The sequence below is a fragment of the Apis laboriosa genome, unplaced genomic scaffold (assembly GCF_014066325.1).
Source record: "Apis laboriosa isolate Shangri-la unplaced genomic scaffold, ASM1406632v1 scaffold34_cov151, whole genome shotgun sequence".
NCBI classification, from domain to species: domain Eukaryota; kingdom Metazoa; phylum Arthropoda; class Insecta; order Hymenoptera; family Apidae; genus Apis; species Apis laboriosa.
Genome location: NW_025222928.1, coordinates 7,712,676 through 7,731,043, shown reverse-complemented (window position 1 = coordinate 7,731,043; position 18,368 = coordinate 7,712,676). Strand labels below are relative to the sequence as shown.

The window sequence follows — 18,368 nt, the reverse complement described above, 5'->3', positions numbered from 1 at the left end:
TTTTTTTTTTTTTTTTTTTTTTTTTTTTTTTTTTTATATCCACAGAAAATCGATTCTCGAGGGCAATCCTCTCAAATTTATTCCCGTCCACGGATACGGAACATCGTGTCCGCTCGAAATCCGAATAAAAAAATGTGAGGGAAGGGACAAGAGGGATTAACGACGAAATATGTCTTAATACGGAGAGGGAAGAGATCGAGAAGGATAGGGAGAGACGCGAATAGAGGATTCCCTTCAGTTAGTCGGGTAAACGAGAGAAGGAGCGAGCATTGTGAGTTACGAGGTCGTTGTACTCGTTTACGAGCTCGTAAAATTTCCCATCCTTCATCGAACGCACTTATACACATACACACACACACATACACGCGGGTCGTAGCGAGTCGATCCTAGCGCGGAAATTGTTCCTGGATAAATTTTTGCGTTCCCCCTCTCCACTCGTACGGAAGTCGTTTCCATCGCTCGTTCGTCCGATAAAGAACGATATTTTCAGTGGCGGTTACGCGGCTGAATTCAAGGTTACCGGCGACAGTTTTACGTACCCGTGGGTCTTTTCCAAACGCTACATGTATATATGTATGTGTATATATATATATACGTACACGTAAATTTCGATACGATCGAAAAAAGAAACTATCGAGACCCGTTCACCACGATGTTACCTTGTACCTTTTTCGTATCCGCAGAGAAAATTCTGGTACGGGACCGGAGGAGGAGCGAGTATTGGCTCGAAATGGTTGGGAAAAATATAAGGTCGCATATAGGGAAGTCTCGCGAGGCGACAATACCCTCGGCAAAATCGACTCTGAAAGCGACGGATACGCGAGGATGCCCTTTCAATACGTATGCATGCACGGCGAATACATATACCAACTTTCCGGAAAAGTTGGGGAACTAACCGAAAAAAGATTGACAAAGCGACGAATCCGGCGACGAAACTCTCGACGTACTGTCGGCCAGTGGAACTGTTCCACTGAGAATCGTATTCGAATCGTAGGGAAATATATACTTGGATATACCCTCTGGGGAGAAACGAGCCGACATCGAGGACGAGGAAGGCGACGATGAGGATACGTCGAGTTGAAATCGAGTTGTCGTTGCAATATCGGTGCGAGTTCAAAGATGTTTGTCCCCTATATAACGTGTATCGATGCGCGCGCGGCCATCCTTCCTTGCCGCTGCGAGAGGGCAGGGGAAGAGAAACGCGGCTTTTTTCCTATTACGGAGGAAGGAGCCAAACACAATTCACCCGATTCTCTCGATTTCGCGCTTCGGGGCGGACGGTTGAAAAATGCGAAGAGACTTTTGCCAGATATAATCTCTGATGGGACGGAGATAAAGCGAGAAAATAGGAAAGTTGGGAATGGTGGGGAAAGATAACCGCGTTCATTTTCCGTGGAATGGAAGGAATAAGGGCCGTGAAAGAGGCATAAAAAATCTTGAAAATAAGTAAGGAGTTGCTGTATGACGAATGTCTATCGTAGAACTGTTCGGTTGCGTCGATAATTAAGTGAATAATCAGGTTCGGGTCGTTGGTAAAAATTCTCTTGGTATTTTTGCTTTCGTATCCGTCCATATATATATATATAAATCGACGAAAAATTCGTTTCGTTTTATCACGCGTTCGAATCAATCGTTTCTCTCGATTCTTGACGTATGACGGGAATAAGATGCGAGGAAAGTCATCTGCGCTTTTTTTTATCTTTAAACGACAAGAATAGCGATAAACAATATTTCGCTCGACTCTCCTTATCGAGAAGACGAAGCTGATCGCGAGGAAAACGACTCTTATTGGCCCGGTTCGAGCTCGTTGCTAGAATGGACGCGATAAAACGATCGCGACAATGGGTGGGGAGGTTGGATGGAGGGACGCGTTGAAATAGGAGGCACGGCGTTATTATCGGTTACGATCCAGGGACTAGGCATAAAAACTTTTTCTCTCTTTTCTCTCCACGTACCTTCGCCACGTTCCTTTCTCTTCCATACCCACGAGCCACTCATTTTCCCTCGTTGTTGTCTCCCGCCTCCCCCCTCCCCCCTCTTCCCCTCACTCGTCATGTGTTGTTTCCTCCTCCGTTCGTTTCCTCGCCGCGCGCCACGCCATGCCGTTTTCATTCCGCGATCGTAAACCAGCGAGGCACGACGACGCGTCTACCTTTTCGACGAGTAAAGAACAGGCTATAACGAGACGCCGAGCAATTACCATTCTCGCGTACGTTAGTTCGGAAGAACTCAAGAAGCGCATATTTCTCTCTCTCTCTCTCTTCCTCTCTCTTATCTCTTATCGCGGAACTCCTTTGTCGGGTCCATTCTTTTCTCGAGCACGAGTCGGATACCTCTCGATCCCGAACCCTCTTCCATTCTTCAAAGAAAATCTCGCGCGCTCTCGAGATGATAGAAGAAAAGAAAAAGAAAATAAAAGATTCCCCTTTTATCGACGTTCTCGCATGCATGCGTATTTCCTTCCGACGAAAGGAAACGAAGCCTCGCCTCGTTTTTTCCCCTAATTGTTTTTCACTCTCTTCTAATCGGCGGTGCTTTTTTTTCTTTTTTCTTTTTTTGATCATTCGAAACGCGGTCGGTTTCCTCGATCGGTAAAAGGGAACGCGACCTTCGAATTCCCCTCTCTCTCTCTCTCTCATTCCGTTAAACGAGACGGATAAAGAGATCGGGTGAAGAGGGAGAGAGAAATGGGGAAAGAGAAAGAATTCGATCCCCTTTCCCGCCCGGTAAACATCCGCCCCCCGCACTTTCATCTTTTCCATCCCCCCTCCTCGGTTGTGTTTCTTATGAAAACTTTCCACTCGCCTTTATCCCCCCTCCTCGGTTGCGCCAGTGAACCAGATTCCCAGGATCTGGATGACTTTTGCTCGAATTCGTTCCAATCCGTAAGATTGGACGGAAAAAGAGGGAAACGGGGAGAGGATTGGCGAGGTGGCGCCGATATTAATTATTCCAGCGTCGTCCAGCGGGGAAAGTATCGACTCGATGCTTCGGCGAGTGCTGCGGAGGCTTTAACGTTTAACGAGGTCGCTTCCTCGCGTTATATAGGTAAGGAGAGGGGGAGGGAAGAGGACGGCGTTAATTAACGCGGTTGCGTGGAAAGAACGAAGCGGCGCTCTTCCGTTCGAAGAGGTACAATTGCTTCGTACGTACGTTAACTAAGCGCGACTCGCGCCGCTCTCAAAAGAGACTTCTCTCCCCCCCCCCTCCCCCCTCTTTCCTTCTTTCTTTTTCGGCCGCCGTTTTCTTCCTCAAGATTGGAAAATCAGTAGGTGTTTTGCTCGCTCGCGGATGATATTAACGGGAGCGGATACAATGGGCGGATGTGAGTGGCTTCGTGTTTTTTTTGGAAGGAAGGGCCAATATCGCGGAAAGAATCTCGAAATCCGGAGATTCGATTTCGATCTTCGTATAGCGTACGCGTTGATTACGCGATCCCTCGAACGACGTCTTTGACGGAGACAGAATGCGGAGACGTTAAAGGAGGGAATGTCGAGGACCCTCCTCTCCAATTGGTGTACACGTTCGAGAGCGTGGGACAGGATACGTCGAAGCGGCGGAATATCACAGAGATGACGGTGAATTCTATGCGTGACTCGAATAAACCCTCCCCCACCTCTCTATCTCTATCTCGATAAGCAAGGAGCTTGAAAAATCCGAGATCTCTTTCCGAGTGTAATCAACGATTCCCGTGGAATCAACAGTTCTTCCTTCCGAATGTTCCGCTTCCGGTTTCCGGATGCAACGCTCCGGGCCACGCCAAACTATGATGATTCCATTTCCAATTTTTCATCGCGATACCGGGACGATAACGTTCCAAATAGGCGGCACACCAGCGGCTGAGAAACGTTAGCATCGAATCGTTGCTGGATATTTGGCTGTTCGACGAAACGCGAGGAAAATTGTATCAAACGCACGAAGTGAAATATTCGCGAATTCCTTGATCTTTACCGAGCAGATTAAACACGGTACGATGACTCTTTTCTGTCTTTCAGTTCATTGATACCGGAACAACGATTCGTGGACGGCACACAACAGCTGAGAAACGTTGGCATCGAATCGAATCGAATCGTCCTTGGTTATGGTGTGTGTGTGTATGTGTGTGAGGCGACGAAAATTGTATTACGGTGAGTGCGAGTAGACTAAACACGATACGATGATTCCTTACCGTTGACAAGTTCTTTTAAAAACGAATAAAGAATACGAACGTTGTTTTGGATTTCCGTTTATATTGGTAATAATATTAATAATAACGCGAAGTAGATCGTACAAAGGCGACACACAGCGGTGAAATTGAAAATTATAAATTACGTGGATCTCACGGTTCGAGAAGCAGCTATAGAAAGGAATGAAATGCCCGCTGACAGGTAGACGAAAGCTTTCTCTCTCCTTCAGACGTTCCTTCTCTCTAGAGAAATAATTCTCGCCTGTTTCACCGTGGCGGTAAAACGTTCCCGTCGAAGATGGCCGGCAATCGCGTGGAACGGAGAATAGGAGCGGAAATTCTTTTCGAACTAGCGTGTTGCATAAGATAAGACGAAGGAGAGAACCTCGGGGTCGGGTTTCCTCGGGAAGGAATTGCCACGAACGACGGCAAAGACGAATGAGCCTTTTGAAGCAGAAAAATATGGCAGCCGGACCATCTGCGGATTTTTCCATCGATTTTCTCTCTTTCTCTCTCTCTCTCTCGATTGTACGAGGCCTGCCTTCACGTCAACGGGGGAATCGAAGTTTTCCTTATGATTCATGACGCGTCGTGACGATCGATCCCGCAATTTTTTTTTTTTCTTTTTTTTTTATTTCTTCTCGCGTCCCGCAGTTTTTCCGTTACAGAACATTTCCACTTCCACGTATCCCGTGTCTCACTGTCACTGGCATTGGAACAAAAGCGGTTACGGTTCCATCTACCGGCCAGTGTTCGGTTAACGGCCTTTTTTTGTCTCTCCTTTCCACGTTATTCCGCTCTATTCAACAGCGACACACCGCCTACCGAAAACAAGAGAGAGAGAAAAAAAGGAAGAAAGAAAGAAAGAAAGAAGAAAGAAAGAAAGCAGATCGAAATATTAATAATAAAAAAAGAGAAGGGAGAGAAAATTCGTTTCCTTCGTTATAGTCAGTTGAAACAACGCGTGACCGACGCTTCGTCGCGGATCGATCCTCCTTCCTTGGAAAACAGGATGCTTTAAAATTCCCACAGACGTCCTTCCGGCTAATGAGCACCGTCGTGTTTTCGTAGCTATCCTCCGGCGACTGGTGAACTTTTGCCGAAAAAACGAAAAGAGAGAAGGAGAGCGGGAGGAGGAAAAAACCGGGTAGAATAAAAGGGGAACAAGGGGAACGGTCGGTATACCGTTGAATTCCACGCGATTTTCAAACTGCCTTTGAAAAACCTTGCCTATTTTTTCCTCCCCACCCCTATCTTTATCTCGCGTCCTTCGACCGCAAGTTTCTCGTTATCTCGCTCGCTGTTTAGAAAATCCGTGATGTAGTTGTATTAGAAACAGCGTTGTTACGAGAAAAAACGATACGTTCCTCTCTAACCTCGAATTATCCTCTTTTTTAAGCTTTAAACTTTTCGCGGAGAAGTTGGAGCGCTTCGTCCAATCCCCTCGAGAAAGTTGGATTGCTCGATACATTATTGAGCTCGCTTCGATTCATGATTTCTTTGGAACAAGTTGTGGCCGACCACCACTGCTTTCTCCCTTCTCCCTTCTCCGTCCTTTCTCGCTGGGAGCGTAGACGAGAGTTTTGCCCGTGGCGTGCGTTCCGGGACGTTTCCATTACCCGCTCTGGAAACCGTTCCTCTATATGGATAAGTTGCGCGGTCGATACGTTATTCGTTCGGTCGATAAATTATTCGTGCGAGAAAAACGAGAGTGAGACTCGATATTAGTTAAGCCTCGAGATAAATTTTTTCCTCAACACCGTTTTCATCGAAAGTTTTCCCTCGATATTAAGGATATAAGATTTTTACCGATTTATTCGATTCTAACCGCCGCGTAGTGAGAGAGAAAACGGATCTTTTCAATTTTCTGAAAGTATGGATAGGTATCCGGCTGGATAGGAAAGTTTTTCCGCGGAAAAATTGGAATATTGTCTTTCCAAGTCTTGCGACTCGAAAATGTAACGAGAGAGGAAAAACTTTTGGAAATGGAAAGGAGAGGAGATTAAAGAGGTAGAGAAAGAAAGAAAATGATGAAACGCGAGGCTACCCGGTCATTCAGAGTCGAGGAAAGGAATAAAGGAGATTGTTTGAGTGTCTTTCCCATTGAATCCGTTAATGACGAAATACGAGCATTGTCGCCTCCTGTCGTGAAATTTCGATGCTCGTATTTCACGCATAACGACGCGAATCTTCTCTCGCAATCTCCTCTCAAGCGTCTCGATCCTTCTCCTCGTGGAATAGAGAGAATCGCTTCCCTGCAATATTTTATTCTCGTTGAAAATATGAAAAGAGAGGGACCGCCAGAGTGTTTGACGCGCGCGGCTTATTTCGTTCTAACCGATTCCTTCTTTCTCTCTCCTCCCCCCCTTTTCTTTCGAGTCTCCGAGGTAATTACAGATAAGAGGCTTAAACGAGAATTCTCCACGACTGAATATCGACTGTGAGAGTGTATAGGGCGAAAAAGAAGAGGGAAAGAGAAAGAGAGAGAAAGAGAGAGAGAGAGAGGAGGCCTCGTGTCCGGTAACGGCACGATCTCTTGTTCGGGTCGCGGATAAAACGATATCTTTTCACGAAGACAGGGACGCTCTAAAGGCTCGTATGTATCGATCGCCAATGAGCTAATGGGTAATCATCGATAAGAGGCTTAACCGTGGATATTCAGAATTAAGCGTCTATTTCAGGGAATAATGCGTCTCTCGATTATTCGTGTTTCGACGAAACGATCCAAATGCGATACGTTTAGAGAGACGTTAGAGATTAAATCGTCTAATAATTTGGTAGGCGAAGATATTTGCGGCTGGCAAAATACTCTATCGGTATTCACTATACATTATTCGTGAATGCTCCCTTTAAACAATCACGCTTGATACAAAACTGATTAAATACATACCGGAATATCCGAATATTTGACTGTTGCAACTGTAACAACGTTCGATCTCAACCTAGTTTATTTCTCTATCCCTCTCTCTCAAATTAACGCACGCGTTTTCGTCTTTCTTCAGCGCGAACTGATGACTGTTTTAAGAAGTACAACTCGAATCGCAACTCATCGATTAACAACGACTAGTTTTATTTGACGGAATCATATCATCTGGGGGCAAAAGAAAGAAAAAAATTCGCAGTGCAGCGGGAAAGTTGGCGATTCCGTTTAACGCGGCGAATGAATTTTTGCGAGGAGAGAGGATTTTAGCGTGGAAAGCGAAGGCACGAGGTGTGGGCATGAGAGCGCAAGCTCGACGGCCGTTCGATAAGCGCATAACCGTGCGGTTAAGTATCTGGTTTCCAACGATGCGAAAAGTTTCGAGCGTAAACGAAGAGATAGAGAGTCGTTAGTCTGCAAATATATATATAGAAGGAATACGAAGAGATAACGAAAGTAGGGAGGGTTTAAGGGTTTGACGATTGAATCGGGTAGGCCGATAGAGGAGAGCCGTGGAGTGGAAGGGTAAGGATAAGACAAAATTAATTTCTCCATAATCGGCGATTAGACGTCGTTGAAGCGCGGGTGGGGGGGGAGGTTCCTTGTCAAAATCTAGAGTAAAGCCTAATCGGATTAACGTTCGCCGACTCGACGCTTCTCTCTCGACCAGCTCTCGTTCCTTCCAAGTTTCTCTCTTCTCTCTTCTCTCTCTCTCTCTCTCTCTCGACGAAATGGCGAATCTCTCCCGAGGAGAGGTCCGAGAACAACTCGAGAGCTTCTCGTTACGTTTAATAAAATTGGCAAACGAGGATTCCACGAGGTTTGAATCATCTCCTTCTCGAGTCGACGTTTGAACGCCGATGTCGTTCGTCCATTCGATCGTTATATTATCTGTTTCTCGAAGGAAGGTATCGCAACTTTTCGCCCGATTCCCATCCGGGAAAGGTTTCTTCCGTTCGTTTCGTAATAGGCTATTTTCGTTCCGCTTGGAGATAGGACGGGAATTATTCGACGGGGCAGCTTTGAGAAAGTTTGGCGCGGGGAATCGAAGACGTGCGGAGCGGTCTCGTTATCGCGGGCACGGCGACGAGAGACAGAATCCCTTTGTCCCTCAACGACAAACGACGTCAGATTTTCAGCAACGTCTTAAAGTTTCTCGAGGTGGGTATATATTCCTTGGAGCGGAATCGGCAGCCAGCTCCTTAACTCAGTTTAATAGCCGATCGATGAGTAAATTCGGTTAGGGGTTTCCTAAAAGGAGTTTGGGCTTGTTGCCGCTTCGTTCCGGCCACGGAACCCCCGTTCTCCTTGGAGGGACGGCCACGATACCTACTCGGCTCGATTCTATTAAGAGACAAGAGCTATATATGTCCTTTGGGCCTGTCTTTACACTTTCCAAGTATCGAGCAGTGAAGTTCCTTGGCTTCGAGTTTCTGCACGCCCGCGACTCGAATACCGACGCGCGTCACGATCTCTCTCGTGTCTCGCCCCCCTTCTGTCTTCGAGTCTGTCCCCCGCCCCCCTCTCCTCTTCCATTTTTTCCAATTAACCAATGCTACTCGAAATTTAAATCCTTTTTTTTTTCTCTCTCTCTCTTTGCCACTTCCCCTCTCCTTTTTTAAATACTTTTATCGGTATTTCCTTTCATCCACCGATGGAAATTTTTCTCACCGGAAAAAGGACGAGACGAATAAATTATTCGCGAGAACTTCGCGAGAGGATCTACATAGATATTCGACGATTCTAAAAGCATTCCATGGAAATATTGTTGGAAATATAATATTGTTGGAAATATTGTTTTTTAAAATTTGGAAAAGTTATCGATCGATGGAATCGAAAATAGTCGAAAGTTGATTAACCTTGGTCGAGTGTAATAAAGTATAATAAAGCTTCGAACGAATCGTCGGAGACGTTCCAAGCCGTTTCCAAGCTTCCGATCCGAGTATCGCAATTTCCAAGCAGTGACAAGTTTCCGAGTAGAAAGGATGAGGTGTGGAGAGGATAGGGGTAGCGGGATATAGTTTTTGGGCAAAGTTGGTTGGGGAAAACTCGGGTTTGCCGATGCTTTTAAATTTTAAAATAGTTGCATCGTTTCAACCCTTCCCCCTCTCCCTCGAAAGTTTAAACTTTTAACGGGGGAGTTTCCAAGACTCACCGATGACGGTGAAGTTGACCTTGAGGTTCCTGGTCGGCGAGTTGCGAAAATCGACTCTGCATCTGTAAACACCTTGGTCGGTTTCCCGCAGGTCTCGAATCGTCAGCTGGGCTGGTTGACTGGCTTTGAACGTTGCCCTGTCCCCCCAAAAGTGGGAGGCGCTCCACAGTTTCGCCTTGCCGAACTGTCGATTCCTCGCGTCGTAGCTGCAAAAAACATCAAAACATCGTGTAACTTGAGAACTTACGAAATGAATATATACATATATACATATATATACATCAAAAAAACATCAAAACATCGCGTAACTTGAGAACTTACGAAATGAATATATACATATATACATACACACACATATATATATATATATATATATCACGTCGTACCATACCGTCTTATCTACCCGCCGCCAATTTTTCCCTAAACTTTTGCAATTCGTCATACAGTAGTGTCAGAAGAGGAAGAGGAAGAGGAGGAGGAGGAGGAGGAGGAGTTTGCTCGCTCTCCAAGTTCCAAGCCTGGAAACTCAATACAGGCCGACACGAGTGCACTCGACCGAGAGAGTCAGATAACCTTTTAAGCACTTCGAAGATCGACCTCCGCGAGGCGACGTATTATGACGATGTATCGAGAGGATAGGAGAAGATTTCTTCGACAATGCTACTGTACGCGTCACCGTGCCGCGCCGCATATAACGTCTCATTATAAATCGAGAAACTGTCTCGAATATTATTATTATTTGAGAGACGTGTATCGATGAGATCCCATCTTTTATCTTTTAGAAGGGAGGAGTTCTCGAGCCTCGTTTCCTCTCCTTTTTTTTTTCTCGGAACGAGATCGGATGCGGATCTCGACCGGTCAATTATCGGCTTCGAGTTCTGATCGGGCGGGGAAAGTTTGGTGACAAGTTTCGATGATAAGAGACAAGCCGTGGTCGATCAACGAGAAAGACGGGGGAAGAGGAGGGGGAGGGGGGAACGTTGATTCGTTCTAGAGGGAAGTTTCGACAGTCGCATAGCGTCGTCCGGATGCACTTTGTCCTCGGCCATAAGACAAATTGGATCGGTTTTTAACGAGGGCGATCGAGCGAGAGAGTTTGTCGGAGGGGGGGGAAGAGACGGCGGCTTCCTACCTCGCTCTTTCTCTCTCTCTCTCATCAGACACCAACGCCTGGATTATCGTTTACCTTGCACGTCGCCTCGCCCGATTTGACGAGAAATTGATACGGGGGATCGAAGAGATGGCCACGCAAAGGGAACTCTCCTTAGTTACCATACCATTTCTCTTTCGCTGCAACGCTGCAACGGTGGTAATATAATAGGGAGATTTTAATTATTTTTTTTTTCTGATTTTGAGTTTATTTAATTTTTAGGAAACTATATTTTTATCGTGTAAGTTATTCAAAAATGTGTTTAATGGAAAAGGAATTAACGTGGTATTTAATTGATAATATATAAAAAATATAGAAGTATGTGTGAACTGCGCAAAATAACGATTGCACGGCAATTAATTTTTATTTTATTATATTCCGTTTCCAATCGAGAGACTTAAATTTCAAAGGGTGTTCTTGCAAAATAGGATACTTTTAAAAAAATAAGAATGGTGTTGGAATGCTGTTATTATTTATTTCATGACTCATTTTTAAGTAGATTAACAGCTATATTTTTTTCAACTCGTTATAAGAATTCGTGCGAGAGGGTTAATTTAGAAAACGCTTCGAATTTGACAAATAAATTGGACCTTGAGAATTGGAAATGGTACGTTTCTAAAGAAACGTAAAACGTGTTGAGGAAAAAATATTTATTAAAGAAAGAAGTTGTGACTACAGGATATTTTTAATAATTCTATAAATTATCCAGATGATAATGAAATATGATAATTTAACGAAATAACGATGAAAATAACGAAACTGGAAATTATAAAATGAATAAAGCACTGTAAAAAGACATATTGCATATTAATCTTCGAAGATTAGAAGGAATGAAAAAATTGTCAAAAAAAATAATATGAATATAATTTTGCAAAGTTTTGCAAATCAAATATGGCGGTAAAAATGAATAGAAAATTTTTACTTTTTGTATATTCTATTCTTATTGGAATGGAATGATTTGGAACATATAAAAAAAATCATTGACTGAAATCGTTGCTTTAAGTTTAAAATTAATTTACAAACAAAAAAAATAATTTATAACGATTTAAATTAAAAATAGAAATTTAAACGCTTCGTAATAATTAATTTACACAACATTTCTCAATTATTGAAACTTATCGATCAATTATCGTTTTAACGTGTAATTGTTATTACATCGAAACATTATTCATTTCTCATGCATTCGAAAATTAAAAAATTTTGTTTATTTAATAATACATTATAAGAACCACTGTTGGAACGAAATCCAAGAAATCTACGAAATCTTCGAATAATAATACTTTCTAAAAAAAAAAGAGAAAAAATGTATTCTCGATTCGCCTTTTAAAATTCGCGACGAGAGAGAGAGAGAGAGAGAGAGAGAGAGAGAGAGAGAGAGAGAGAAGATAAAGAACGAAACGACACGTTCGCGGGAAACAAAGACACGAGATAGGCGGCGCAACGCGAGAATGGAACAGCGGAGAAGAATGAAACGCAGCGATTAGAAAACACTGGAAACGAAGGATTCACTCACCTGTTCACGATACAAAGAGAATTACGAGAAATTCCATCGCCGATGAATGAAATCCACCGCGAGGAGGGGAAGGGTTCTAATAAGAAAACGATAACCCTGCTGGTTCCCTTCATCCTGAATGGAAGGTGTCGTCCTCGCATCGAGTGGAAAACGAGCGTTTAAAGACCGCGGAATAATTCTGGAAAGGGATGATTGAAGAAAAGGACAAAGGGGAGAAGGATAATATCGGATAAAAAAAGGAGAAGAGAAGGAATGAAGAGAGAGAGAGAGAGAGAGAGAGAGAGAGAGAGAGAGAGAGAGGGGCCTCTAAACAAATTAAAATAATTTCTCGGGAGATCGAGCGGGGCCGAATTCCCCCGGAATTAAAGGAAACGTTTCCCATGAATACGTTAGCGACGGGGTAGCTCTTAAAAGGAGCTTAACTTGGCGCATAAAATTAAGGCATTGTAATTGCAGACAGTGTCGCCACTGCGCGCCACCACATTTCTTTTCCTTTCGTTTCCTTCCCTTCTCCTCGTTCTTCCGTCCCGGCCCCACCCCTTTCCCTCCTACTCCTCCCACTCCTCCCTTACTCGACACCTTCCTCCCTTTCTTCCGTTTCCGCTCGAGCGGAAAATATAATTTGCCCCTCCCCCTCCCTCCCCTCTCCCCCCACGCCTCCACGAGACTTAACTTTTAGCTGGTCCCCGGGGAAGAGCGGAGGCCGGAACCGGTGATAAAATGATTTTTAATTGGGATTAGACGTAGTAAGTCGGCTACACACCGTCCCACCAACCGCCGTCAAAAGTTTTACCCATGAATTTAAGCGAGCAGCTTTAACCGCGATCCTAATGAATTTCGAATAACAGTTCGGATTAAAGCGACCGCGCGATCCGCGGTTCGATTCCTTCCAAGGGGGGGGGGGAGGATGGGTTTTTTCGACTCGAGACACGAGAAGCTCGAGATTTTATTAATAATATTAATAGGATTAATTAATAGTTTTTCCAATGCGATCAATTTTTTCGAGAAAAAGAAATGAATTTTCGCGTTTCGCTTATTTCAACCGGTCGATGGAGGAATTCGAGGATTCGAAGAATTGAACTCGTTTCGTCACCTATTATTTATATATATTATATATATATATATATATATATATATATATATATTTATTTATATATATATTTATATATTTATTTTTTTATAATATATATTATTTTTATATACTATTTATAATAATATAAAAATTTTATAATATATATTATTTTTTATATTTATTTATATATATATATATATATATAAATAAACGAAATTAAAAACGAAATTATCTTTTGAAAATTGTATGATGGTTGGAAATGCTACATTCATCCAATACGTAAGTCTATAATATCTTATCTTATCTTATCTTATCTTATTAATACTTAACGCGAGGAGAAGGATCAATTCCTAATAATCTACGATAAAACGCCGCTACATCACAGGAGAATACTCGTAACTTTCGATCGCACCTGTTCCCGAAAAGATTCTTAATTAACAACGAGTCGAGCGGCAGGGATCGGGATCGGGAGATCGGATTTCCATACCAATGTAAAATGTCGATACGCATGGAGAAATCACGAATGTATACTCTGATTGAGTGGCGCCGCTGCTCCTGATGCGCGCGACTGGTTACCGTTTTCGATGTCGGTTTCCGTATCCGTCGCCGATACCTCGAAATCGTTGCGATAACCCCTCCCACGCCCCCTCCTCTGGCCAGCCCCTCTATTCAAATATCACCTGTGAAACCGCACCCCGGCCATTCTTCAAAATGGGATCCGCGGCGTGCATGGCATAATAGGACAGGGATATCGCGATCCGATCGGCGAATATAATATCCGATTACGTCCGAGCATTCCTCCTCGTAGGATATTAAATATCTAATACCCTGTCGATACGAATACAAATCATTTTCTTTTCTCCCATTTTTTTTTTTTTTCTCCCCCCTCTCATCGATGAAAATTGTCGACGACGATACGCAAACGGTTGTGTATCGATCATCATACAAGAGGGGGAGAAAAGGATAGAAACACGGAGTTTCCAGTTTAATAATCGGATACGACGTTTTTCCTTTTTTTAAATGTAGAGAATAACGGAATTAATTAGGGAGACGAATATGGAATTTTCGGATAATAGAACAATTTCTTTCGAATTATATTTTATTTATTATTCTTCTCGACATCCAAGGATCCTTTTACCGTTTCTCTTCGATAGTTTAAATATACTTTTTTTCGTTTATCTTGGCATCCATACCGAATCGATACGATTACACGTTTAAAATAAAATTTATTTAAATTTATTAAAAATTTATTAAATTATTTAAAATAAAGTATTTATTACATCTAATCTACGTTTGTTATTCGCGTTGTGCGAATATTAATATATAATGGGGATAATAATAATATTCGATCCCGTTGGTGTGTGGAAAGAAATAGGAGAGAAAAGGGAAGAAAAATTGCAGGATCGTAAAGAGGCGCGGGGAAAGGAGAGGAAAGGGATCGAATCGTTAACGAGATTGCGCCCGACAGAGAATCGGAATCTGGTATTTACGACGAGGGACGACAATGCGTGGGTGACAGGATTATTGTATTAAAATAAACGACGGGAGAATACCTCGCTCGCGGAAATATTCGAGAAACGTTAACCTCTTTTAGAAATCTTTTCTCCTTTCTTTCCCCCCTCCTCTTCTTTATCGTACGCATTTCCTTCGAAGGGAGGGAGGGTTGGATATTTCGATGAATATTTCTGAAATCGAAGTCGAAGTAGAATCGGTTGGAGAGGACAACACGGGTCGTATATAAGACACGATTGTCGAGAGTAAAATGGGGAGGAACAAAGGGGGGATTTTTGCATTTATCGGCCCGGTCGTTGTTGGTTCGCGCGTGACGCGCTCGGCCACGACACGTAGGCAAACGCGTCGGGTTCGCGTTCCCTTGGCGCGAATGCAAATAAAGCGTAAGCAGATAAAAGGCTTCGTTGTCCAACCAGCCCGGCTTTTGTCCGCTTCTCCCCTCCCACTCGTTCTTCTTCCCCCTCCTCCTCCTCCTCCCCCACTCCCCGGACGAATGGCAATCGGCTCGCCGTAACCCTTTGTTTCACCACTCTTACTCCTCCACTCCGTCGTATACCACCGTTGTCGTCCAACGAATGAAACTGAAAATGATCGCGCTTCTCGATATATATTTCTCCCTCCCCTCTCCCTTTCTTTCGATTCGCTTTCGATTTGGAAAGAGGATACGTAAATTCGATTCTATTTATTGCAAGTTTTTTTTTTTACTTTTGTTCCGAATGAGAATATATTTTTAAGATAAGATTGGTCGATCGATCGATCGTTTGAAACACGTTCCGCGTTTCGTTACGTAAAATCTGGAAGGAAAGGCGAGAAACCTCGAATGAAATCTCTCGCTAGGCAAAGTGGCGTCAAATTAACGAGTTACCGAGAGTTTCCGCTCGGCGAGACATAAGGGGACGACAGGCCGTGAACAAGAGAGAGATAGGGGACGAAGAGGTGGTGGGGTAAAGTAAGAGATGGAAAGCTTCTTCATATACGGTAATTGATCAACGAGAGGAATAAAACGAAGGGATAATTCGTTATTATTGAAATAATAAATTTAATAACTTTTATAAAACTTTTATATTTTCTGTACTTCGACGCGATGACAACGGACAACAGTTTTGAATGCAAAATTTTTGGATAAAAACTTTGATCTTTTTCGGTGAGGGAAAACTAAAAAAAAAAAAAATTTTGCCGCGAAAATCCAATTAAAAAGAAAAAAAAACCCATTGCCGTTGAAAGTGGTGTTTGATACGTTCCGATATCTCGATCGATATCGCTTAACGCGATACGGGGGATTACGAAATGGCTCTGCTCTATATTTTACTTTTTCGTAATGCGTACCGAGTACTCTTTCCAAGAATTGTAGCGTAGCGTGTTTTTCCAGGAATCAACATCTTTTATTTGTCCCGAGTTCGAGATAGACCGGTGAGACGAGGCGAGAGCGATAAACGATCGAAAATTATTCTTTTCTTTACACGACGATATCTCGGCGACCGAAAGTCGTATAGGGACGAGTGAAAGAGCGTTTCAAAGAGGAAAGTCCCGCGTTTCTAACCATCTTTCATTCGTTGATTAGAAATTATTATTCTTAGAGTTATAGCGGTTCAAAGTTTTTTTAATTTTTAATAGAGTTTAATAGAATTAGATGTGTTTAGAAAGATATCACTCGCAACGATCTTGCTAATCGTTACTTTTTTCGTTTAATTTTTAATTCTCTAATTAACTGCACGGAGTTAAAACCAATTTTTTTCTTATTCTTAAAATACTCATACCAAAAAACTCATACGTATAATATACAACGAAAAATATACGTACAAAAATATCTATAGTAACGTCTTATTTTATGCAATGTTTCCTTTGATAGGTAATTCTTGTCAATTCTTTCTGCGAATGGGCGAGCAAAAAATCGGAGGAAAAGTGATTCGAAGCCGATGAAAAAAAAAAAAAAATAAAAATCGTAAATACTTGGTCTCTTGGAGGAAAAATAGAAAGATTGCCAAGGTTCTATCTTTCAAATACGCGAAAGACGGTTTCTTTCGCGTATTTGAAAGGAAAAACTCGATCGTTGACGACCGACTCGGGGGAAATCAGAATAAAGTAAGGAGGCATTTACTCTATTTTGCTTACGCGCGGCGTGCGCGTCATTCGAGGCTTCGACTCGTGTATAAACTTTCGTGATTCGTGGCCGATCACGTTTATTTTATATATAAACGAGAATCAACGGCGTTTGGATCGGTGTTAACTATTATACGCGTCATATGCAACATTGTACGTAGTAAACCGTAAATGGAGATGCGTGCGTACGTTGAATCGCATGTACGTGTATATCACACACACACAAAAAAAAAAGAAAGAAATTGCTTCGATTTACGTTTCGTAAAACGAAAGCGATACTTTTTATTAATAAAAATTGTTGTAATAAGGGATCGACACGCAAACAAAACGAGTCCAAATATTGATAAACGAGAGTTGCTCGAATAAAATCGCGATATAAATTTTTTTATCCCGATACCTATTCCCGTGCATCGATCCGCGCGAATTCAAACTTCGGAATCCTCGAATCCTTATTTAAGACGATCGACCATCGCGAGTGAATGAAATTTCATTAAATCGTTTATCGACGATCACTCGTTCATCGAATTGAAAGAGAAATTTGAAAATTTATGAACGTTGGACGAAACGCACAGTTTGTCGAGGGGAGGGGGGGGGGAGAGAATCTAAATAAACGATTTGGCGTACGGGTAGATAAAAGCGGGCATGCAGGTACTCGCAAATGTAAACGAGGCCGTTGCCCTATGATTGGTTGGCGTTTATCTATCAATAGGGCAGGATGGATGATCGGTGGCGGTTTCGATGTCCTTTCGAGTTATCATTAAATCTCCATCCGAGTAGCAGAATCCCCCGACCACCGACCAATTGTGGTTGGGTCGCACGGACGGGACCCCCCCCCCCTCCTCCCTTCCTGCCTCCCCTCTTCCAATAACTCGATCCATACGCGGTTCCATTCATCGTCCAAACGTCTTTGGCCTTCCCCTCCCTTTTCCATTAAAATACAGAGACACGATATTACGAGAATTATCATCGAAATTCCGATTCGAAATATATATATTCTCTAATCCAAAATTATAGGTTGACCAGGATCTGGCGATAGTCGCGTCCAGTTTTCCAGGGGAATGTATCTCTCTGCATCAGTCGGATGGAATAATCGGAAAGAAGGAGCGATGATCGTTCGATCATTGTTCCTGACAGTGGCATCGACGACGATTCGAGATAATTTTATCGATACTCGATCGGGGTAAACTGTGCTGCTCTCTATACAAAAATATCAGCAAATTTTCGCCTGTTCAGCCAAGGACATCACATTTCGACGATCGGTTCGTGAAGCGAAAAAAAAAAGACAAAAATGGCGAGGGACTCATACCTTGAAAAAGAAGAGAGAAAAGAAGGGGGGAAAATGGGAAAAGCGTTTCTTCCTTTTTTTTTTTTTTCTCTCGAGTTAAACGACGTAAGTGTTGATCGCGTGGATCGGACAGCCCGCGTGTAACACAATGGGCCGGTAATAACGGTAACGGTTTGTCGGTTCGTCCGTTTCCACGAGAAGTCGTAACGGTTGCGTAACAATAGCCCGATAATTCGTGCCGGTGAAATGCGCGCACGGCGCAACGCTAACGCGAGAAATCGAGGTGCTCGATCGATTGCTGGAGATCCGACGATTTCTAACGATTCGACGATATCTTGGAAATCGGTGGAAAAATTTCTGGGGACAGATTCGATAAATGACGAATTTCTAACGATCTCTAACGATTCGACGATTTTGCAGGCTTGGAAATCGGATGAAAAAATTTCTGGAAACAGGTTCGATAGATGACAAATATCTAACGATTCGACGATTTTGC

General features: G+C 43.0%; 1 protein-coding gene across 2 annotated transcripts in view; it reads right to left on the bottom strand.

Annotated features, from left to right (window-relative positions):
• The window catches only part of LOC122714861 (nephrin-like), a 107,609-nt gene that overhangs the window by 62,905 nt on the left and 26,336 nt on the right, over window positions 1–18,368 (bottom strand). For both annotated transcript variants that reach the window (XM_043936591.1, XM_043936592.1), the window contains exon 4: window positions 9,241–9,446. In XM_043936591.1, the coding sequence (XP_043792526.1) occupies window positions 9,241–9,446 (206 nt within the window). The remainder of the gene's footprint in view (window positions 1–9,240; window positions 9,447–18,368) is intronic.